The sequence below is a fragment of the Panthera uncia genome, chromosome D2, assembly GCF_023721935.1.
Source record: "Panthera uncia isolate 11264 chromosome D2, Puncia_PCG_1.0, whole genome shotgun sequence".
NCBI classification, from domain to species: domain Eukaryota; kingdom Metazoa; phylum Chordata; class Mammalia; order Carnivora; family Felidae; genus Panthera; species Panthera uncia.
In genome coordinates, this window is record NC_064818.1 from 35,885,096 (window position 1) to 35,910,408 (window position 25,313).

Here is a 25,313-nt window from a genome sequence, read left to right on the forward strand (position 1 = left end):
TCTCTCTCCCTTCACCTTCTCAGAGAAGTGAGAGTTGGATGAATCTGATATTCCCCACAGTCCAGTATCACCAGCCCCTAGCCTGCCCCAGCCCCTTCCCTCCCTAGCTCCATAACAGGGGTCAAAACCATGCTGACTTCAAGAGTTTGGTGGAAATCCCATTTATGGCTTTCTAACAAGCTGTCCTGCAGAGCCCCTTCATTTCCTAGGAAGGAAGGACTCCTAGGGGGGCTCCAGTTTCTTGCTGGGGTTTAATATGAATCAAGGTAATGCAGTTCAAGCTTCAGTCGATGCCCAGGTATAATTTCAAGGGAAGAAGGGGTTCACAGTGACTGTTCTCTTTTGGGGAGAGGCAGGGTAGAATTCTGCATCCTGGATGTTGCAGCCTGGCCAGCTGGCATGTGAGTGTGATAAGTAACCCTTGCACCCCACCCCACTGCAGGAACTGGGCCGATAACCTTGACCAACAGCATGCCACCCGTCCTATCAGTGCAGATTGAAGCAAAAGGCATTATACATTAAAAACAACAACATTTTATAAACTTCCTGTTGGGTGAGTTTTTTATCCATGCTGTTTCAAAGCAACTGGCTTGGTTATAAATCACACTGTGTGCTAGAGAATATATGACACAGCTGTGAGTTACAAGGTCATAATTTTACCAGCGATTTTAGATGCTGCCATAAACCATCCAAGGTCTGAAGAGAGCTCTAATACATTTTGATTTTTCCTTAAGTCCCCTGAATGGTATTCTAGGCCAGCCATTAAAAGACACTTCATTTCCTCCTTTTGTTTTAAGGAAAACATAGTCTAGTACCACCAATGCCCTCCTCGCTTTGTTTTCTTCTACAGTATAGTGCTGCCTCTTCTCTTTCGTCTTAAATTGCTGGGTGTCTAGCCTTAGACAGATGTTCCCTAGGCCTTCTTGTGAGAAAGATGAGATGAGTGTTGGGCTATGAGTCAGAAAACTTCCCAGAGCAGTTCCATTTTTACCGAGGACTTGCCTAAGGGGATGTAGACCTGACCTTGCACCAGGTGGTCCAGTAACATTTTTCATAGAAACATTTTTCCTGTATCTTCTGCCGTTACCTTCCTCCCCCCTTCAGCTTGGATTACACCTACTTTCTTGCTTTCCGTCCAGTGTCTAGGCCTTTGTTCATTTGCAAACACTAACTCAGTTTGACCTGACTCTCCACCCCTTTTGTAGCTGATAAAGTCCAACTTTCAACTACAAAAGTCACCAAAAATGTCACTTCTTTTAGAAAGCCTTCCCTGACTCCATGGATTGGTGCTTCTCTATATGTTCCCAGAGCACCACACTGCCACACTTAGCCCAACACACTGGAACCCTCTATTTACTTCTCTCTCCCCAACAAATGAGCTCACCAGCCCAAACCCCATTTCTTTTGTTGATTCATTTATGTACTAATTCACCAAGCATTGAGGGTTCCTTTCAGTCGCTTCACTAAGACTTAATGCAGTGCCTAGATCACAGAAAGTACATAATAACTGTCTGTTGAAGGAAACAAAATGAAGTGAAATGAAGGAATGGGTGGATGGACAGGTGGATGAACTCCATCTACTATGCATCTGCAAGAGGTGGTCAAAGAGAAGGACCATAATGGAGTATCAGGTTCAGGTTCTCCTCCCCATTCCTCGATCTTCCCCAAAGAGCTTCAGCTATCCTGCCTTTCTTGAGGTAAATCCACTCCAATTATTTTTACCACCAGTGCAGATCCATCCACACAAACACTGAAATATCCACACTGGTCTACTGACTGGCTTCCCAAAGCAGCGTGCAGATTCCTCCCCATGCTTACTCTTGTCTACAATGCCCTTTCCTCTCCACTCCATTTGATCAAACCCTACCCATGCTTGAAAGCTCAGCTCAAACCCTATGCCCCCAGTGAGTCTCCACGGTACAGCAACTCCCTGCTTTCAACTCACAATCCGGTGCAGACTACACATGTGGCTCCCAACCAGAGAATAATTCAACCGATCTGAGCATATACCTAAATTAAGTGATCAGCACTGAGAAGGCAGGACATGTCACAGCTCTTGTATCATAGTGGGAATATGACTGATGGAAAGACCTCCTAATTCTAGCCCTGGTCATGCTGCTTACTGGTCATGTGACACTGGACATAGGCCTCTTGGAATACCCTTGGTCACATCTGCCAAACCTGGAGAACACTGACACCTACCTCACAGAGTTGATTAAATACAATAATGTTCACAAAATGTTTTCACAGAGCCGAAGAGCTGTAGAAAGGCTGTATGTCTTACAAATATACGTAAATAAACTCAAGCAGCCCTGACAGACCCCAGTTCCTATTAGGCATCAAGGCCACTCCTTTTCTATGTTATACTCCCTTGGCACTGAGCGTCCTTTCAAATTAAGAATTGAACATTCAAGCAGGAGACTCAACAACTCATAATTTAGGTCTGCTTTCGCTCTCACCATGAAATACACACAGGGTGCTGACACCCCGCTCTTGACTTACAAGCCTATTTTGTGAGGAGGCCCCATCCCTCCAAGGCTCTTTCATCCACTCAATATGGTCAGTCCACTGACAGACACGTTGTCTGCATGTTCCACAGTCCTTGCCCACGTGATGGCCCTCAAGGACAGATGTGAAATAGGTACATAAATATCAGTTGTTTAACAGATGCCTATATTCATTCACTCAGGGCTAGGTGAGCAGGACAGGGAGGACTTGCCATTTGGACTCACTGGGAAATTCCACCGGTCTTAGTATTAATTATTGCCTTGTGCCAACAAGATACCCAATCTAAGAAAGTCAGGCACACCAGCTTGTCTTGTTCAATTACTCTACCATTATAGATCACGTGTATAGATAAGTGTATATGTGTCATGTAATCAGCACATGGACAACATGTGAATTATGTCCAAAGTAAAGAGTGCATTTGCATGCATTCCAATGCATACCTTCTCATGTTTACTCATCAGTGTTATTATTGAACTGTTCTATTGATTCATCAAGGACTTCAATCTCCCTTGGTAGACAAGGTACTTTGAATTCCCATATCCATAACTAGATTAAGCTACTCTAGGCAGAAACCATCTTACATCTCACAGTATAACCCTCATGACAAGCACAGTGCTGTAATCAATACGTTATCTGTTGAATGAATCATTTATTACTCTCAAATTGCATGCCAAAATCCTGTTCTCCTCTCTCTCTGCCTTTTTTTCCAGGCCTCAGGAGACACAGTGATTCTACTCAAATTGTTATCACTTTGGGCCCAGTTACAAGCACCCAAAGCGGATACTGTTGGTGTGCCTGTTCTAAACACCCTTTTATACACAAAGAACCATAATCCTTTGGGCAAAGAGCTGTAAAAACTGACAGCAGCTAAGGAAATTATTCCCCTATGCAGATAATGCTGTGTTCCCAACAGTTCTCAATAAGCAAATAAAATCTCTCAGACAATTAAGTTGCTGTTTAAGGCTATTTGCTCTGGAATTCCCCAAAGGTATTCTGAAAGAGTACAAAATGTTGGTGATGAAGAACTAAACTACTGGCTGGGATACAACAGATCATGGAATTAAGACAGACCAGAAACAGACAAACAAGTAAAGTATTATGCAAAACCTTTCAAGGTCCTAATTTTACCTTGCTTCTATGTTCAATAGTATTTTCCTGGACCACATTCTATTGTCAGGAAATAAAATGGACAGAGAGTTTTATTGTTTTCTGACCACAGTATAGAGATCCATCTACACTAGTTTTGCTTCTAGTTTTGATCAAGATTAAAAACTGGGCAGGTCCACACCAAATGAGAAAAACTGGGAATTTTTTTTTTCTAAGTCTTTCTAATCTGTAAGGAAGTTATCCAAAAATCCACAGGCCCTCTCCAATGGGCAAGGAATAAGAAAGAGAATTAGCAGAAAGTTTTTGAGCACTAGAGACTAGGCAAATTGACTTCAAGAAAGTGGGGAAATCACTCCATCTATGTTGATTTTCCAATCTGTAAATAGGGAATATTTGTGTGTGTGTGTGTGTGTGTGTGTGTGTGTGTGTGTGTGTGTTTAAAAAGGGAATATTTGAAAGATGCTTGTGATGTTTGGAAGGTGTAGTCTAGAAACCCCCAATTAACTTTAGAGCGCTTTGCATACATTGATTAGATGGACTGTGAGGTTCTTATTTACTACACAGTTATGACTCATCCTTTGAAGATCTGACCTGCTGAACATAATGACTTTGTCTTTGTGCTGGTGACTAATCATCATTAGGACGGCCAAGAGAGGCTAGCCATACCAAGTCTGCCTTCCAAAAGAAGTACAAAAATTATTATTCCTGTTCTATAGATTTAGGGATTAAGTCTCATAAGGAGAACTCTTTAAAAATTATCAAAGAAGGAAGCTCCAGAGATCTAATCACCCTCTTCTAAAACATACCCTCCTTCACTATTTTCTGTGTGGAGGATGGTACCATTAATGGGGAGATATCCAAGCCAAAAGCCAGTCATTCTAGATTTTTCCTATACCTTCATCTTCCACATATCTATCCACCACCAAGTCTTTTAGGGTCTTCTTCCTTGATATTTCTCTTGATTTTTGCCTCTTCTCCATAACTCTGCTTCTGCCTTAATTACCACAAGTCCTTATGACTTCCTCCCTAGATTCTGAAGTGGTCTCAAGCAGTCCTGTCCTCTGTCTCGAGCCAACACCCTCCCAATTTCTCCCACAGGATGCTCTTTACACTCTTTCCTGCAGATGACAGAATTCTAGAGGGTTTTCAGGGAGACACTTCCAAGATCAGACTTGCACATTTCAAATTCTGACACATAATACCCCAAGTCCTGGCACATATGGCCCATGTCTCCCGGGGTCACCTTTCCAGGGCCTTGCCCCCATCATAGCTGACTCTCGAAATAAAAACTGCTGCTGCATCTCTCCACACGTGGTGCCTTCCCTATCTTTTCCTGGCCATTACTTACTCATCATTCAGGCCTCAACAGAAGCAACACCATCTCCATGAAGCTCTCTCATCCTTCTAGCACAGAAGTGACCACTCCCTCCCTGTGCCAAGCTTATTTTTATTATACTTATTTTTTTTACATGTATCTTCTTCAGTTAGACACTAGACCAACTGAGGACAGATACTGTGTCTTATTTCTGCGTATGCCCAGTGCCTGATGTAGAGCCTGGCTCAGAACAGATAAATGAATCAATCAATTAAAACTTTCATGAGACCTTTAACAATTTATCTACTTCTATAGCAGGGTTGGTAAACTATAGCTCATGGGACAAATCTGGCCTGTCACCCCTTTCTTTATTGTCTGTAAGCTAAGAATGTCTATTTTTTTACATTTTTATTTTATTTTTTTAAGATTTTTTTTAGTTTATTTATTTTGAGAGAGAGAGAGCATGAGCAGGAGACAGGCAGAGAGAGAGGGAGAGAGACAATCCCAAGCAGGCTTGACGCTGCCAGCACAGAGCCCTTGTAGGTCTCAATCTCACAAACCATGAGATCGTGACCTGAGCAGAAATCAAGAGTCGGACACTTAACTGACTGAGCCACCCATGTGTCCTTATTTTTTATATTTTTAAATAGTTAAAACATATTATAATATTTCATGGAACAGGAACACTGTATGAAATGCCCATTTCAGTATCCATGAATAAACTGTAGAGATACAGCCATACCCCTTCTTTCACACATTGTCTATGGCTGCTTCCTTGCTACAAAGGTAGAGTTGAATGGGTGTGCTGGAGACTATATGGCCCCTAAAGCCTCAACATTTACTAGCTGACCCTTTACTGATGTTCGCTGATCCCTACACTATAGAATGGAACATGGGCACCCATATCATTTTGTTGTTCCTTCCATTGTTCATTCAGTGGATATTTACTGAGTATCTACCATGTGTCAAGTGTTTTCCCAGGTTCTGGGGATAAAACATAGAGCCAACAAAGGTACCTGCATGATGGAACTCACAGTCGGGGCCTGCAGCAGGAGATAAAAACTAATCAAACCCTCTTACAAGTACCTTTGCTATTACAGTGCTGATGGGTGCCAAGAAATGGTACCAGGGGTAACCTCCCATCATGCACTGGTGGTTACTGTAATTATCAAACACTGTCAAATCTGTGTTCACATCCACAGCATGAAGGTGGTTCTCTTTTCTCCCTTCTCTCTTGCTTCTGCCCTGAGACTCTTCATCCTCGGCCAGCTTTTTCTCTTAAATTGACTTAACAACAAATTTCTACTCCCCGTGTGACACGCATCCTCTTTATAAAACCCCGGCACCAGAACAAAGCCTGGCACATGAGAGACACTCAGGCATCATCACTGAATAAATAAATGGAAGAATTAATTAATTAGTGGAAGAAATGTAGGCAAATTCCTTGGCATCCCTGGGCCTCAGTTTTTGTCGTAAGTGAAATAAAGGACAAGATGTTCCCAAGCCCTTCTAGTTTTGTGCTCTGCAATTCCTCATGTCCTTAGAGGGGGTCCCCATCTGGCTTTCTGATTCACTCACTTCTGTGGACATACGGCAGCCTCCCTCTGCCTCTGTAGCCTGATGCATCGTCTCTTGAATGACACACGCACCCTGCCCAAGGCAACGCAGCCCACACCAATCCATTCCACAGATGACTGCTGACAGTGAACGAGGAGTATACCTTGGGGTTTTAGCCAAGGTCTGCTCAAGGTCTTTGGTACAAAGGATGGCCAGGCTGAACACACACCAGCAGAGAAGAGACTTGACATTGGCTTCTTAAATTGACCCATTAGAGCTAAAAATCATGAAGCTTTTTTTTCCACACCCATTTTTAAATTGCACCTTCAACATGGGTGGCCATTGTAAAGCACATGAACACGTACAAACAAATTACCCCTTTTGTTGTCCCTCCTCCACACACACACAAACACATGCTACTGATCATTTTTTAAGGGTCCTGGAACATAAGGAGCTCTGAAAACCTGATTCCCGGATTACTTTGTAGCTCTTTTCCCCTCTGGAAGCAGCTGTGTCCCTTGGTTATCTAGACCCAATAGAGGTGGTCTGAACAACGTACATTTGCACCCAAGGGTCATCTGTTTCTCTTGCTCTGTTAACTTCCTGGTTCCACGGCTGCCATTGTCAGATCATTGAAGTGCTCCTTGAGCAACCACAAATGCTTCTGGGATTCCTGTTAGCCCTAGAATAACATGTTTCCTTCTTGAAAACCCTAAACTTTCCATTTGGCAACAGGACATCAGAATTCTGTTTCTCCTTGTGTTGTGGCTCTCTCCCTTCTTCCAGTTTCTTCCCATCATTTTTTTCCCCTCATCTAGAATATTTTTTCAACTTTGCTGAGATGAAGTCCAGCCAGTCAAAAAAAAAAAAAAATGACAGAAATGTCATAACAGAAAAAAACAGGCTTTCTCTTCCCTAAAAATGAGTTGATATAAGGAATGACAACTCGAGATAAAAATATTCACTACTTTTTTTGGCCTCTTTTCATATTATTCTGCATCTGCTAGGCGGCTTGAAAGCATATCATATGAAAAGCTCTATTATCTTTCCCAGAAATGACCTTTGGGACCCACCCAATGGCAGTCAATGGTAATATCATGCTAACTCACCTCACAGGAAGAAGGAATGAAATACTAACACAACACTAACACAGTACATGCCTTATTTGAATACTGTAGTTCTGGTTCATCTATCAGAGCTGCTTTACTGGGATACATGTATTATGATCACACTCGAGTTTATTAATAAAGTTCCTATTTCTGTGTAGGTTTGACAAACATATCTATTCAGGATCTGCACATTCTTTCATTTTTCATAGCTGGCCAGCTTGACATACAAGAAGGAAAGTGACAGGTCCTTCAGTATTTCTTTCAAATCCGAAACCAATTCAAAGGACAGAAGGCACATATCCCACCAAAGGACAGAAGGCTTAAAAAGATTAGATAAACAATTGAAGAGAGTCCTTTGTGTTAGAGCAACACTCTGGAGTCAGGCTAGGGTATCTCCTTTCCTTGGCCTTCCTGGGACATCTTAGCACATGTTTAGCCTGAATACATATGCCTACTTTTTTAAATTTCTATCTATTGGCCTGACATTTGTCTTTTTCAAGCTTTCACAGATAGTCTGAGGCACCTTTTGAGGGATATGCTATCTCGAAGAGTCAAAAACAGAGCTTACATTCGCCGAGGTTCATTCACCAGGATTGAAGGAGGCAGAATCCGGAGGACAGAAGCTTCTGTGTGTTTCATTCCTAATTTCTCCCACTAGGGGGCAGAACCACACAACAAATCTTTTCAGAAGCGTGGCCTAGAAAACGCGGTCCTGCTACAGTGAGGGACTGGAGAGAGTCTCTGAGGGCCAAGAGAATAGACATTTGGGGCAGGTCACTGTAGGGAAAAAACGTGTGACACCTGGGTTTCCCTCAGATCCCCTCGTGCTTGCACTGGATCCCTCCTCTCCACCAGACTAGAAGCGCTTTTACTAAGGGAGTAGGGTGGGTAGTAAGCAAAGGCTATTGCTCAAAATGAACAAAAACCAAAAATAGGAATGAGAAGTCCTGAGACAACGTGCACTTTGCTCCAAATGCAAGAACATTGGAAAAGGGATTTCTGTCCCAGTTTGCAAATTCAAGTTAAGTGTTTTAAGTCGCCTAAGATACTCACCCGCCACATTATGGATATTTATTGGTGAATCTGCTGTAACCTGTTTAGTGTTGTCAGCCGATGTCAGGACATACATAGCCTTTGTAAGGATGCTGGACAATAGATGTGGTAAGTGGGAAAACAGTCTAGTATGACTGTTTCCTATAGAGAAGAATTTCTGTGTCCCAAGCAGAGAGATAATATTGCAGCCTAGACCAGTTTTTAAAGGGCAAGTCACTGTGGCCAAAGATAACTGTTCTCGAGGAGGAGGAGGAGGAGGAGGAGGAGGAGGAGGAGGAGGAGGGGAGGGGGAGGAGGGGGAGGAAAGGAGAGGAGAAGGCCCTACGGGACACTGAGGATGTGTCTACATAGCAAGAATCTGCCAAACATGATCAGCTGCTAACGTTTTAAGGGGGAAATTCACTCCCCAGCTAGAGACAGCCTTCATCTGGCAGGCTTCACTCATCTGTTATCTTCCCATCCCTGGAAACATCTGGGTTTACAAGCCCGGGTTTATAGACTTGCCCTTCCCACAGCAGGGGAAAGATACGTCACTCACAGTCTAAACACCAAGCCCCGTACAGCAACTAACGCGTGTACTTGTTTTAAGGTCTGTGGAATGAATGAATGAGGATGATAACAGCAGTAACAATGGTGGCATTTAATGGAGTCTCTTCACTAGAACCGAGATTCAGGGAAGGTGAGTGAGGTGTGCAGGGAGCAAGCACCTGGAGGGGCTAGGGCTGGACCGGGAGTACCTAGCAGGAATGAAAAGCGCGGGCTCTTAGATCACAAAGACCCGAGTTCGAATCCTTGCTGAAGTCACACAGCAAAGGAGACAGCTCACCTCTCAGAGCTCCAGGGTTTCTTATCTAGGGCTGTTGAGAGGATCAAATGAGACAGGCAGATAAAGAGCAAAGTCCAACACCTGCTGCACAATACTAGGTAGCTCTAGAAATAACAGCAATAGCATGGGCAGAAATAGGATGTTACTTTATTACTATTACATTTCTTACTGATTTCAGAGGAAAGTTCATGCCCAGTTTATCAAAACCGATCAGTAGGGACCATGTGCAAAACACTGTGGCAAACAGTTAGTGGAATGTAAAGGAATACATAACATAGCTGTTATTCTAGAGCAGGGATCACATCACAGACTTTCAATAAAGAGCCAAATAGTGAAGATTTTAGGCTTTGGGGACCCTAGATCTCTGGCTCACTGCCCAAGATAAGATGTAAATAATTGGGTGTGGCTATGTCCTAATAAAACTTTAGGAAAACAGGCAATGGGCCAGCTTTGCCAGTTTCTGATCAGTTCATCAGCCAGGACATGGACTTATAAAAATACTTTATACATGACTTATAAAAAATATAGTCAACTTTGGAAGGGAGGCCATGAATGATTCAGATGATGGCAGTTTCAGAAGGGGCGAGATCGTAACTGGCTGCGTTCAGGTGAGCACAGGGGACGGATGAGCATCAGTTGCTAGTCAGGGGGTGGGGTCTACCAGAGTCATGGAGTTGGGGCATATCTGCAGCGGGGATTGGGGTGGCTGGTGAGTAAGCTGCTTGGTGACCACAGGGAAGAAATTCACCGAGAGAGGTAGAAAGGGAGGCCGCATGAGAATATGAAAGGCAAAGACTGTGAGATTGAGTTTTGACAAAAAGGACGAATTTGTTCTGCCCCTGGTCTGGCCGTGGAAAAGTTCTGCAATCCACCCAGGAAATAATAAATGAGTGGTACCCTCTGTGAGATGGGTTGCTAAATTCTTATCTGGCCTTAAAGACAGAAGTTGAATTTAGCAGTTGTTACTTGAGAGCAAAGTGTCGTCAAACTGGTACTTGATTTTTATTTCTGGTAATACAATGTGGCTCATGAAAAATGGAGCTTTGCTCACCACCTGTCATCTGCCCTTACTTTTGCCAGCAGGCCTGGGTCCAGGCTGGGGCATCTAGGTGTCTCCAGGTAGGATGACTGGGAAAGAGTGTTTGTTAGAATAAATTATCCTGGGGGTGGAGAGGAGTCAGGCTCTATCATTCTCTAGAAAAGGGAGCTGAGAGGCTCTGTCCTGCAGGGAGGGAGGAGGTCTGGCAATGGCGTCTCAGAGCTGCTTCCCAGTGTCCACTTTCTCCCTACCTGGTTTGCCAGCCAAGTCAATCCATCACGGCCCTATCTCATCGAGAAGAATCAAGGCATCTATTTTCTCAAGATGATGCAAAGGTAAATATACGTCCAGTCCTAGAGATTTAGGTTGCTTGAGAAGGCTGTTCCAATAATACCCCAGATGAAGTACAGCCATCTGGAGAGGTTTTGGCATCTATGAAAACCTACTGCTGAATTTGTTCCTTGAAGACATTCGTTTTGAGATGTTATTTCCAATTTGGCATATAACAGAGCTGTACACGTCAATGAGGATTTAGAATCCCTGCTACCTACAGAGGGCATCTTATTTAAAGCATGCCCTGACAAAGCAATATCAAGGGAATACAGTCGGAAATCTCTTACAGAGGAATAATTTCTCTAGAAGCAGTTTCAGCCAGAGCCGCTACCAGAGCAGCAATTAGCTCCCTGAAACACATCTAAACTTTCTGCATGCCACTTTGCTGGGGCTGCCTTCCTTCAGAGCCCAGTCAAAGGGACGGAACTCGGTGAGTTCATTGCTCTTGCCACACAATAGCAATCCAGTCCCAATGCTTTTCCCAAGGCGCATGGCACCACTTAATAGCCCTCTCCACCCCAAAATAGCTCAGGCAAACAGTACAGCCCATAATCTCTAACCTGACACTATTTCAAGATGGACCAATGGTGGTAACATAGATTGTTTTTATTTATTTGGCTACTTGTATAGAATAAACCAAGAGGTTCAGAAAAAGGGGGCTGGTGAAAAGGGGAAAAGGTGTTTTAAGGCCAAAACCAAAAGTAGTTTGGAGGCTACTAAGTTATAGAAATTGTATTAACTCAGTTTAAAAAAAAAAAAAACAACGGATTGGGTTATTTTTCTTCTAAATTTCCTTTCTTACCTAGGAGTACCAAAGAACTTTCTGTTTAGGGGGCTTTTCACCTTTTCTTAGGGGACTGGAATGAGGAGGAAGCTGCACTCAGTATTTGCTCTGATTAGACAGGGCTGTTAGATTAATTTTTTGTAAGTGAAACTATAATGGCGAGTTAATTTTATAGCTTGAAAGCTAGCGTAATAGACCACTGAGGAACATAAACCTTGGAGGTAGAGTGCCTGGGTCCAAAGCCTGGCTCTGCCACTTACCTACTATATGACTCTTGGCAAGTTACAGAACCTCTCTAGGCCTTGGTTTCCCCATCTGGAAAATGGGGCTAAAAATGATCCTTATTTCATAGTGGTGTTTGGAAGACTACCTGGGATAATTACAAATTGTACCTGTACATGTACAAACACACACATAAATACACACATGTAAAGATGTAAGATGTGAACAGATCCAACACACCCTAGTTATGGAAGCACCTTCTCTTTTAGAGCACATACTTCTCTCTCTTTCTCCATCTCCAAAGACATCTGGCCCCCAAAAGGGAAGCCACACTTTTCTTTTATTGTTATTATTTTAAATTAAACCACTAACTACAGGGAAGGGTTTACATAGAAGGCTTTGGGTTTTAGAGCATCTGTGTCCAACTGCCTCAGGTCACCTCTGGTGGTTCTCAAAGACCCTTCCTTCTAGACCCTGGGCAATGGGACCAGGAGAGCCCTTGGGGTGGTGGGGGGAAGAATGGGGAGTTTATGGTCATAGCGGCTGACTCAAGTCAAGTTATTAGATGTCAAACACCTTGTGGGAATGCGAAGTGAGCCTATCCTTACCTCTGACTAACTGCCAAGTAGCCACTGACTTTGAGCCAATTTATCTCCCCTCCTCCAGCCTACTTAATCTCACTCTGATCCAGCAAAGTCCAAGACAGTCCTGTAGGGGGCACCAGAGACCTTTCCTTTCAGAGCCCAGAAGGCCATTTCAAAATGCAGCAGTAGAGTCCTGGGGAAGAAGCTGGAGCTGGAGCCAGGCCCAGAGCCTCTTTTGTGTAGTTGTTGCCTACTGAGGCCTTAAATAATGTAATCTGGATAGGGTGGTGGGGAGTCTCACTTCGATTGTGTACATCTGTACATCGGTCCTCTCATTAAAAATCACTTCAGTAAACATTTGTTAAGCTTCCACAGTTTACAAGGGTGTCCCAGACATACAAAAAGTAAAAATTCATGGTACGTTCTATCACAAGACACAGTCTAAAAAAAAATTGTTAATGTTTATTTACTTCTGAAGGAGAGAGAGCGAGACAGAGCACGAGCAGAGGAGGGGTAGAGAGAGACAGAGACACAGAATCGAAAGCAGGCTCCAGGCTCTGAGCTGTCGGCACAGAGTCCAATGCGGGGCTAAAAGTCACGAATGGTGAGATCACGACCTGACCTGAGCTGAATTCGGATGCTCAACCGACTGAGCCACCGAGGCACCTCTCTCACAAGACACATTCTAGAGTAGTGTGGTCAGGTGGAATTCTTGTGATGATGGCAATGTTCTGTATTTGTGCTGTCCAACACCACAGCCACTAACCACACGGTGCTAGCGAATGCTTGAAATGTAGCTAGTATGAATGAGAAACAGAGCTTTGAGATTTTATTTAATTTTGATTAGTCTACATTTAAGTAGCCCAATGTTGTTAGTGGTTACCTTACTGGACATTTCAGTCCAGACTAGAAAGCCTGGCTACTTCAAATATGGTCCCCAGACTAGAAGCACCAGCCTCACCTGGAAACATGTAGAAAGGCAGAATATCTGGTCCCACCCAAACTTCCCAAATCAGAAACTGCATTCTAAGACCTCCCAGTGTTTCACATGCACATAAAGACTAGGAAGCACTCTTGTAGGGAGAAATTAACTCAACGTTCACAATTAGAAGATGTATATACATGGTTCTCAACCTTATTGCATTTTTGATGCAATGGAGAACATTAAAAAATGCTGAACCTGGGTCATATCCCCCAAACCAGAGACTCTGATCTAATTGATTGGAGGTTTGGTCTGAACATCATGAGTTTTGAAAACCTTCTGGGGGATTCTTGTGGACAGCCAAATGTATAAGCATCCCAGAATAGCCTAGGACAGTGGTTCTCAAAATTGGGTGAATATCAGGGTGGCCAGGAAGGTGTGCAAAACAAAGATTGTCAGATTAAACTCTGGGAGTTTTTGATTCATTGGGTCTGTGCTGGGTCCTGAGAATCTGCATATCTAACAAATTTTCAGGTGGTGCTGATGCTGCTGGTATTGGAACCACACCTTGAGAACCACTGGACTAGTAATTTTAAAAGCATGGGCTCAGAAATCAGATTGAACTGGGCTGAGTCCTGGATCCACACTTACTACCTGAGAAAGTTACGTAACTCGCAAACCTAGTTCTCTAAATTGTAAAATCAGACTATAGTATTTACTCATTGGGCTACTGTGAACATTAATTCAGATAATGTATATGAGATGCTGAGCCCAGTGTCTGTCTTTAATAAGCAAGTAATTGTTCATTATTATCATCCTTGAAAGAAAACACACTCATTCATTCATTCATTCATTCATTCATTCATTCAACAAGTACAAATTATGTGCCAGGCACTGTTCCAGGCACCAGGACACAGCAAAAAAACAGGACGGTCAATGTCCCTGCACAAAGGTGTCATGGAACTTGTATTCTAACTGATAATATAACACAGATGATAATACTGTTTTTATAGCACTAATTGTAAGAGCAAAAGAGAAAAACGTCAGGGAATTCATTCCAACTGGAAAAATGGGAAGGCTTTACATAGGTGGTGAAGTTAGGGCTGTGCCTTAACAGGGAGAGGGATGCCAGCCAGTGAGATGGGGCAGAAACTCACTCTGCCCTCAGCAGAGGGAACACACAGCAGGGTAGATGCAATTAGCAGCCTGGTGGACCCCTGGCGGGAATTGTAAGGGGCAGGGGAAGCTGGGAGTCAAGTCTGTGTGCCTGGGGCTGCCCACAAGGGGCTGCCTCTACTTTCTGGCCAAATCAAATTTGGGGTTTTATGGTTTTGTTTTGTTTTGTTTTGTTTTGTTTTGTTTTGTTTTAAGTTTCAATACACTGAAAATTCCTGATGTCAGGAAACAGAAACCAGGCAAAGGCTTTCACCATTGAGTACTTTTACCAAATGCAGAGGCCAGTCAACAGAAGGCTAGATATTAACCGCACCTCACTTTACCCGTTGTGGGATTCTTCAAGCAAGGGAGTGGCCCTGGGGCCAGACACCCTATGATGTAGAGGGCAATGGAAAGCCTCCTAAGACTGCAGCTGTGCCCTGAGAGAATAACGAGAGGAAAGGTGACTCCACACGCTGCTTTCCCTGGGAACACATTATAACTTGTCGCCTCATCTGGCATTCTAAAATTCTGGTTTCTCTCCATTCTTTAAAGTAAGCTCCAGAAAAAGCAAGAAAGCATGAATTCTAAGGAAAGGAAGCTTTTAAGCAGGGGGCATGTAGACCTAACATGTTCCCCTCAATTGCTGCAGCCACGTGGGAAGCCCCCCCCCCCCACCAGAGCAAATGTTTAAGAATAATGAATAGTAGGCATATCGGCTTAGTAATTCACCAGGTCCCAAGAAAAGAAGAAGAAGAAGAAGAAGAAGAAAAACACTACGTGGAAGTGAGGAGAGGGGGGAAGTTCTCAGGCTCCAAGCAAGATTTCCCCAAAGGTCTCCTCCCATAACAGGGTAGAAACATATGACAAGGCAAGGGCATGGAGGGCCCAGAATGCCTACTAGGTCTTTTGGACTCCAAAAACTGTGCAGCCCTGGCTCCATGATTTGGGGCAAGATACTTAACTTCTCTGAACCTCAGTTTCCTCTTCAGCAAAATAGGAGTATTAATAATAATACCGCTTTTGATGGGCAGGATAATGCCCACCCCTCCCCCAAAAAAACATTCATGGTAATCCTCAGAATCTGGGCATATGGTAATTTACATGGCAAAAGGTAATCACAGTAGCAGACAAATTAAGGTTACTAACCCGCTGACCTTAATATGGGGTAAGTATCTTGGATTATCCATGTAGGACCCCAGTATAATCACAAGGGTCCTTAGAAGTAGGAGCAGGAGACAGGAGAGAGACAGTCTGAGGAAGGTGATGACAGATGGCAAGATCAGTGAGACGTGGTAAGAGGACTCAACCCAGGGCTGCTGGCTTTGAAGATGGAGGAAGGGGCCCCAAGGCAAGGAGTGTGGGTGGTCTGCGAAAGATGGAAAAGGCAAGGTAAGAGAACATTCCTCTGAGCTTCCAGAAGGGAGCACAGCCCTGAAGACTCTTGTCCCTTAGTCCAGAGAGACCCAAGCTGACTTCTAATCTACATACCTGTAAGAAATAAACTTGTGTTGGGGCACCTGGGTGGCTCAGTCGGTTAAGCATCCGACTTTGGCTCAGGTCATGATCTCACAATTCATGAGTTCGAGCCCCGCATTGGGCTCTGTGCCGACAGAGCTTGGAACCTGCTTCGGATTCTCCCTCTCTCTTTGCCCCTCACCCACTCATGCCCGTTCGCTCTCTCTCTCTGTGTCTCTCTCTCAAAAATAAATAATAAAGCATTAAAAAAAAAAGAAAGAAACTTGTGTTAAGCCACCGCCATTTGTGGTGCTCACTTGTTACTGCAGCAAGAGGAAACAAACACATCCATCTTGCAGGGCTGTGGGGCTGTGGGGCTGATTGATGCCTGGTGCAGGGAAGGGTGCTTTCTTCTCTAGGACGGCATTATCATTGGTGGCCACCTGCTATCCTCTGCACAGGGTAGGCTGGTCTCCTCTCCCCTTCGAAGCGGGCCACTGCTCCCCAGTTTCACCCACCACGGCAAGCCGGGCTGAGCTGGTGCCTTGCAAAAGCCTCCTCGCGTTCCTCCACCCACATAAGCTCTTTCTCCTGTGAACTCCCACGGCCCTTACAGCCTGTACCTGACAATTTGGGACTTAATTATACAGCGGGCAGTGTTACCTGCTGTTGCGGCATGCGTGTTTATTTTGGTTCTAAAACTAGATTGAAACCTCAGTCTCAAACAGGAACTACGTTTTGTCCTTTTGTTGTTGTTTTTAAGGATCTGACCTTTTTTTTTTTTTTTTTTTTTAAATCCTGTTTTTATCACCTTTTGACACAAAAAAGGTACTGCCCGGGCATATATTTATAAGCAGATATCTTAAATCATTTTAATTGCCTTGTGGCTGGGCACTAACTCATTTTTCTATTTTTTATCAGAGTTCTCTATTTTCTAGCAGTGTTTTCCAGAGGTGCTGAAGTCTAACATGGGTTAGAGGAACAGGTACGTTTATAGTTGACAGTTTTTCCACCCTGGGTTCAAGGCCTGGGGCTCCTTACCATCCCCTGATTTCATTAATCAGAGAAGAGGGGCAATGTTGGAGATCATAGTAAAACATAGTAAAACAGGGTGGCCAGACATGGTCCCCTCATCTCAGTGCTGAATACACAGTAATCACTCAATAAAAGCTAGCGAGATGAGTGGCCAGTGAGTGCATCATTATTTTTTCTCTCCTCTCTCCTTTTAACCACACAAAATGACCCTCAATGAAACCACATAAATAAATACACAAAGGAGGCACAGTCTGTTGACCTACCTTGGGGATACAGTTCCCCCCAAAATGAGACAGACAGAAGAGCTCTCCTCAGCATGTTATTCTAGTCTCAAAATAAAATACATCTCTCATTTCAAGGTACATTTATTTTAGTGAGGTAGGATAAGGATTTGGTGAGAGAAACAAAAATGAATAAGCTGGTGTGTGTGGGAACAGGAATTAAAATAAGCAGAGACTTGCCGCCTGCCAACGTGGATGTCCTCACATCCCGCTGCCTTATTTTTGGTTCCATTCTGGTTTGTTTTCTTTCTTGGTGCTTTAAAATATGATAGGTAGGTTAGAAAGAGAAGCCTGGGATCATCGTGAACCCCGTCCTAGGTACATGGTATTTTACTTACACTGCCTCACAAAATCCCCTCTGCAACCCTGTGAGGTGAGTACTGCCCATTCATTGGACAGGTGGAAAACTGAGTTTAAGACAGGTAAAACAACCTTGCTTAAGGTGACCCATTGGCCAAGCCAAGATGTGAATTGAGGTGGTAGCCCAGAGCTTGGCTCTGACCCACTCTGCTCTATTGACAGCATGTGTGGAAGCCTCTAGTCTCTCCCTCTCTCTCAGGTGGAACAGATCTGGTCCCCAAGGTGCTAAGGTACCTTGGGACTCGGGAGACACCAGACAAGCTCTATGTGTTCCCCAGGTCCTAGTGACAACTCTAGAAACTGAAGGTGGGCAAGGACGAGTGGGATGGGGATGAGGAGTCATGAGGACGTGTGTTCTTAAATAAGAGCTCTTCCCCTCCCTGCCTGCCCGAAGTGAATCTTTCTCAGTAAGGAGAGATGGAGAAGTGCCAACAGAAATTAGCCAAATCAGCTCAGTCACCCCAACCCAGTCCTCAAAACCCCCAATCTTTCAAGGCTAAGGACAGAGGCAGAAGAACAGCATGAATACAGACATAAAATCAGATCAAATCTGGGCAAATCACCCCTTCCCCCTCTTCCAAAGCTACACAACCTGGGACAAGAGCTATCGTCGCTGAATCGGTTTCCTTATCTGCAAAATGGGGAAAGTAACTCCCAGCTCACAGGACTTTTCTGAGAATTAAGTGAGTTCATATATGTAAGGGGCTGATCAGAGTTCCCAGCACATGGTAGAACTGGAATTAGCTGTTATTATCAATACACCATCAAATGCACTAAGATAATACATACATAAAGTAAACCAATACAATACTATATAATATGCAACCATACATTATGATAAGAAGTCAAATGTGGTGTGCATTTTGCTCTGGCAAAGGTAAGGATGGGGGTCATAGCCCTTGTTCTGTTTTGCACCCACATGACTCCAGCTATAGCGCAGCCCCCTGTGTTATAGAGCTCAGCAGGTGTGTGCAGGAGAAATAGAACAGACTTCACTTTTCCTCAGCTTATGCCAAACCTCAACCAGTAAAGGCAGCACCTTTTCGTTTTCCAGGAGGAAGGAAGCACTTCCTGAAATGCCCCCCGTTTAATGGGATTATTCCTTCTACTGTATAAGCCATATCTCATGGGAATGTTCATTTTATATTTGGCAGCTCATCAGCACAATAATTGTTTCACGATGTAATAACCCATGTATTAAATCAGACACAGAAACCTCCTTGAAATATTATTCTATTGAATTCTCTTCCATAACAGGAAGACCAGTGGTGGAGCTCACCCAAGGGGCTGAGAACCACAAGCATTTCATTAAGGATGCCTTCTCCTACAAGGGGGGAAAGGTTATTTGTTGTTGGTATTTTTATTATGATTTTATAGCCCAAAAGTTTGTTGGTCTGTTTTCAGTTGCAACACACTTATGCTTCCTAACGCACTGTATAATTTGCCTATTTACTAGGCTCATTTTTTTCCTGTTCTTCCCTCACTGCAACATTATGGGGTAGGATGCTATTTTATTCACTGTTGTTTCCAAATCATCTGGAAAAGTGCCTGGCACATAGTAGGTATTAATAAATACTGTTCGATTGAAGCACATTTTAAAGGTTTAATTTTTGAAGAGAAACCACAGCAGATGCAAAAGTATATCTCATTTCTCTTCTTTTTTCTTTTTCTTCCCCTTTTCCTGTTCACTCTGGTGGATTTTTCACTAGATGAGAACACCAAGCCAAAAATCAGGATTAAATCATTCCCAAGAAGGCATGAATTTTTAAAACATCCAAGTTCTCCTGACACAAAGATGCTTTTAGTCTCACAAGGAGACTTGGCTCTATACCCTTACCCTGGGGTGAGATCTGCTCGCTGCACAGGATGGTGTCTCCACCAGTCATGAAGGACTATCCTCAATCACCTAGGACCACAAGGGACCAAGAGAGAATGGAGCTTGACATAAAATTCCAACTCATGAAGTGTGGGGACTAGATGATAATTTAAGTCCAAACCTCCCATTTTTCAGAAGGGAAAACTGAGGGTCCAGAAGCAAAGTGGTTGTTCCAGTGTACAGAGTAATTAAGAGAAGAGAAGAGAAGAGAAGAGAAGAGAAGAGAAGGCAGGAAGAGAAGGCAGATTCCTTTCCCTCCTCCCTCCCTCCCTCTCTCCCTCCTTCTCTCTCCCTTCCTCTCTTCTTTCCTCTTCCCCTTCCTTCTTTCTCTGTCTGTCTGGAGTTTTTCAGGGTCTGTGCACGCTCACGGGTACATGGGTACATGCGTGTATGTGTGTGCACACATGCGTGTGTATACTCTTTGCAACAGGATGGACTAGGATGAACCATGGTTAGCAACCCATATGTAATTTTGACTCAGGAATGTTGATGGTTTGATTTCACCAATTTCCCAGTCCTTCCCAACAACCTAGATGCCAAATTTCCCATGAACAATGCAAGAATCCTAGAGACATTCTGAGCTCAAAGTACCTGAGAAATCATCTAACCTAACCTTTATTTTACAGATTATAAACAACAGGCTGAGTGAAAGAAAAGTGAGCTCCCCAGGTCACAAAGCCAGTTAACAGTCAAGCTGAGGTAGCTGGGACCCTCAGTACCAGAGCATATTCAGGTTACTTCTCAGATTTGTGAGTGGCTCTGATGGTTTCATCATGCTGGCTAGAAAACCCAATCTAAGCAAGCAGGTCTCAAATCAAGGATGATGACTTTTCCATTGAGTGAATGAATACAATTCTAATGTGAAAATCCGTCCAAAATAGAATCCTTATGGGATATACACACGTAGATACACACAGATATGTGTGTATGTGATTATTGCATACATCATATACAAAGGGTGCTTCTTTTTTTAAATACTTGATATGAGGCATGTAATAAATTCACAGTGCTAGCAAGGACATCAAAAACATACTGCTAGTGGAAGCATATCTTGACACAACATTTCTGAAAAGTGAACCATCAATTTCTGTACAAACTAAAATATATGCATGCTTTGATTCAGCAATTACTCTTCCAGGAACCTAGAACCATCTAGAGAAATAAAATTGCACAGATGTGTGGATGAGGGTGTGTATTAAAACATTGTTTACAGTGCAAAAAGAAAATAATCAGGTGGTCCATCATTAGGGCTGTGTCCAAATGAACTGCAATACAACAATTTGTAGAATTCTGTGTAACTCTAATAAAATGAATTATTACAGAGCTGAAGGGATGTCCATCATTTATTTGTTAGTGAGAAAACCAAATTCCAGTGCAATGTCATGGACACACGTATTTGTACAAAGACCACCTCCTCTACAACATATATATGTACACATCCATGTTTGTAGCAACGGGGCATGAAGGAAAGATATGGAAGTCTATGAACACTGAGCATCCCAGGGAGAAGGCAGTGAGAACGGGGAAGACATGATTGATATTTCCTTTATACATTTTTAAATGTTTATACTGAATGTAATATACATAAAACCTTGGTTTGCGAGCATAATTCATTCCAGAAACACACTTGTAATCCAAAGCATTTGTATATCAAAGCAAATTTCAAGAACCGTTGGTTCAGTTGTGACATTCAGTGTCATTCAGTGTGACATTCAGCCTCACATACGACTCATATTGCAAGGCATAGCTCGTTTATCAAGTTAAAATTTCTTAGAAATGTTTGCTTGTCTTGCGGAACACTCGCAGAACAGGTTACTTGCAATCCAAGGTTTTATTTCTATTACTTTGAAAAAAAATTGAGGTAACACCAAAAATTTCTAAAAATACAGATTGGACGCACAAATAGTCCTGTGAACCCTGTTTCATCCTCCCTTTCCCCCGGTAGACCTACGGCAGCAGGAACATTCTGAGAGAATTATTCAGTGCAACAAAGAGAAGCTCAAAGCTGTCTCTCTATGCCTCTGGCTGCCATGACCATCCTCGAGCTAACTACTTCTCCTGCCAAACTGTCTTGCTCGTAATGCAGGAAGTCACCTGCCAGGGACAGACAGGAAGTGACATGTTGAGCAGATACGGGAAGTAAGATGTGAACACAGCACCAGCAAAAGCCTCTCCTTTAGCACGGGAGGGGAGCTCCACCTCCTTCAAGGAGACAGTGGCTCGAGATGCCTTCCTGTACGCTGTCCCACAGAGGAACTCTTAGCTCTAGATAAACCAGGCAGGAACCACTCGTCATAAAACCGAGAAGCAGACAGAAGCTAACTTCGGCAGGCAGGCCTTCTGGGGCACCTGAATCAGTTACTCGGAAACTTGGCCTCGTACCAGGCTCTTCTGTGTCCAGTTCTAACGGCAGGCTGAATGAAAATGACAGAAGCACGAGGCAGAGGTCCTGGCTGTGACAGTGTGACGCCTAGGCTTCCACAATGAGAAAACTGCCTTACCTGAAGCACTCACTGCGCGAATCCTCCTGGGCTAGTGCTCTGAAGAGAACTGTCCTCACTAACCCCCCAAACTCCAAGAGTTGTGCACATTCACACAAAACTTTCTTTCCGTGGGGACAGACCAGGCCTCTGATCCACCACAGTTCGGGAACCAGTAAGAAGAAAGGAGGAGAGACTGACTTACCAAGCCAACTTCTGTTTAAGTACACAGACACAAACACTGGGGGAACCGTGAAGAAATCTACCACAGAGTTCACTTCCAGCCAGAACCACAGCTTATCGTTGGCTGCAATAAACTGGGGAAAGAGAAAAGGAGACAAAAAAATGAGAAGCATGATGCTGGCATTCTAACTATGTTCTTTTGCCAAAGGCTATGTTTTGGTTTTTCATGGGGGCCTGGAGGGAGATGTTATGTCCTTCTCATATCTATACCAATCACAGGCTGTTTCTGTCTTAGAATTTGGATATACAGCCTTTTCTGGAGAGTGACTGTAGACTATGTTAACCTTGGAGAAATACCCGGCAATCTATTTTCCTATGGTTTTCAATAGTGTCATCGGAAAGTTTGAGTGGTCTCATCTTCGTTAGACCCCAATGTAAATATAACTGTAAATAAGGCATATACGTATGCATCCACTCACGCATGCACGTGTGCACACACATGCACACACAATCTCTGTGATACACACTCTATGCAGCCACCCCTGCCCCCCGCCATCGCCGTAAACAGGCTCCAGTATAAATGCCCAAGTCCCAAATTCGGCCAATCTACCCCCTTGATTCAGTCCTCACACCTGTTCTCTTAGGATTCAGTTAAGCGAACCCTGATAAACATAATTTTAAGAGAAGTTTTTTTTGTTCCTATTTAAGGCAACAATGCATTCGTATTTAGAGAGATGAGAAACAGTAGGCCAGCAAAGGCAAAATAGTTATTTCAATCCCTGTTTCTCCTCCTTGGAACAAGATTTTAACATGTACTTCAGAAAATGCTGAGTTGAGGAAAGGTCTCTGTCAGAGACTGAAAATCACAGTGCAGGTCTGTTGTCTCCCCTGGAAACACTGGGCTTCATCTCTGCGAGAACAGATGCTGGTGAAGGATGGTCCCTGGGTCCAAGATGCCCCATTATGATACCGGGTGGCACGGATCAGACTTACCCTCAAGCCAAAGTAGAGAAGGAAGAACACGTTGAAAGCCATGTCGATCTGTAATGTGAAATCTTTGTAGAAATTCTGGCAGGATTCTATTGGGCTATTAGACAGGAAGAAGAAAAAGCAAAAGGTAAATGAAAAGCATCATCAAGTCTTCCACAATACTGTGTAGCAGTGGTGCTCGGGGTAGAGGACAAAATGAATATTCGTTAACTAAAACATTTGGTCTTTCTACCCTCTGTGATAATCAAGCAAGCATTGCCAAGGGGTCTTTTCATTCAACCATTCAGTCTTTTGTTCTTTTGTTTTTGCAATTATATATATATATATATATTACTTTTTACCATCATTCAACAGGTGAGCTAAGAATCTAAAAAGGATCATGCAGACACCTTGGAGGAAGGACAAGCAAGAGAGACCATCAAATTCCTTAATTTCATATTAACCCTTAAAGAACTGACTTCTTTCTTTAAGAGGACACGTACCAAAGCTAAAAATAGTCCCTCACACCCTCAAGCACACTGGAAGTGGAGCCCATTTTCAGTGAAACACAGTGGCTATGTTTTAGACCTCTTTAATGCCATCAGTTGATTAATAATAAAGGACCCAGGAGCATCTCAGGAAAGCTGTGGAAGAGAGGATCCTGGTTGATGTTCTGGCTAGACTAAGTATGGACTTTAAGTGCAGCACTCGGATCTGGAGAAAGAAGCATTGCCTAACCGGTAAAGTTCAAGACCCTTAAACCAAAATGTTGAAGCAGTACTCTAAGGGTTAATTTCTTTTCTTTTCTTTTCTTTTCTTTTTTTTTTTTTTTTTTTGGCATGCAAGTTAATTGGCTTTGTGTGTGTCAAGCAGCCAATGCGAACCCCCAGCACACTCTACTTTGTTCAAGAGTACACAGTTTAAAACGGTACTACTATACAAACTGGTACATGGCTTCCATGTGCTTTCCCGCATCAAACTGATCAGAGGATCAGTGTGTGAAAAGTCCCAAGTTTGGGGCTGAGTGGGAAGCAGGAAAGCCTCATAAGTATCTCAAAGCTGTAAATGAAAATTCATAGTATACTCTTACCAGTAAGCAAAAGGTAACACTCAGGCCAAGAATATAAAGAAAGTGAGGGGAGGGAAAGGGGAGGAAGGATGGGGAGAAGCAAAATACCTTCCCTGGATGGGAAGCAACATGGACCTCCGGGCCAGGAGAGGGCCCCCTTGAGAAGTGCAGGATGTTGGATTTCTGAGTACCACCATTTTGGAAATCACTGTAGGCAATACCAGTTAGTATAGTTGTACTTCTGCAAGGGCAATGCTTGGTTGTTCAACAGGCATTATGGGAATGCACAGTGGGTCAGTCTATGGGACTCTCCAATCATATTACATGCACTGGATTTATCCATTCTTCATCTCTATTACAAGTCAAACATGCCCTTGGTCATCTCCCAAATCACAAATAGGCAGAAAAACCTCCAGACAAGCATTAAGAGTTATCTACACTTGCATTTACCAACTACGCAGACTGAACAAAGAGCAAACACTGAAAAACAGTTCTTTTACGAAGGAAATGACAACTCCTAGGTTTTCACTAAGGTGGGGAAGTGGGAGGGGAGACAGCATGGAGTTTGCTTAGTCCAATGCTGAAAGGAGGCAGAGCACAAAAAGCCAAACCATTGCTATTTGCCTCCTCCCTTACACAGGTATTAATTTAAATGAAAAAAAAAAAATCCAGGCCTAGAGTTAGTAAGTGACATTTCTGCAATTCCCAAGCCATGACGGTGTTTTGTTTCATTTCAAAAACAAGACCCATAAGGTTCAAAGGTGTCAGAGTTCTTAGCTACTCTAGTTGTAGTGAAAAGAAGTACATGAACTAGGTTGACCAGAAATCCACTGTAGATTGCAAGGGATAAAGAGACAATGCATCTCTGTGCTACATAAGCCACTGGTATGATATGCTACTGAAGAATGAATGAGGTGTGTGTGTGTGTGTGTGTGTGTGTGTGTGTGTGTGTAAGAGAGTGAGCAAGAGAATGAGGGTGGGCAGCTCCATTCGTAAATACTGCACTTCAGCTTTTACTTGTACCAGTAGTGACTTAGCTGTGGAAATTCATATTCATCAAGATTAATAGTCATAGTCAAAGGGACAGA

The 25,313-nt window shown here is 43.3% G+C and overlaps 1 protein-coding gene across 1 annotated transcript in view; it reads right to left on the reverse strand.

Moving 5' to 3' along the window:
* KCNMA1 (potassium calcium-activated channel subfamily M alpha 1) overlaps positions 1-25,313 on the reverse strand; it is a 507,394-nt gene that overhangs the window by 275,900 nt on the left and 206,181 nt on the right. Inside the window, exons 4-5 of the mRNA XM_049645990.1 lie at positions 23,181-23,274; positions 22,210-22,321 (exon numbers count right to left, since the gene is read on the reverse strand). Coding sequence (XP_049501947.1) covers positions 22,210-22,321; positions 23,181-23,274 — 206 coding nt within the window. The remainder of the gene's footprint in view (positions 1-22,209; positions 22,322-23,180; positions 23,275-25,313) is intronic.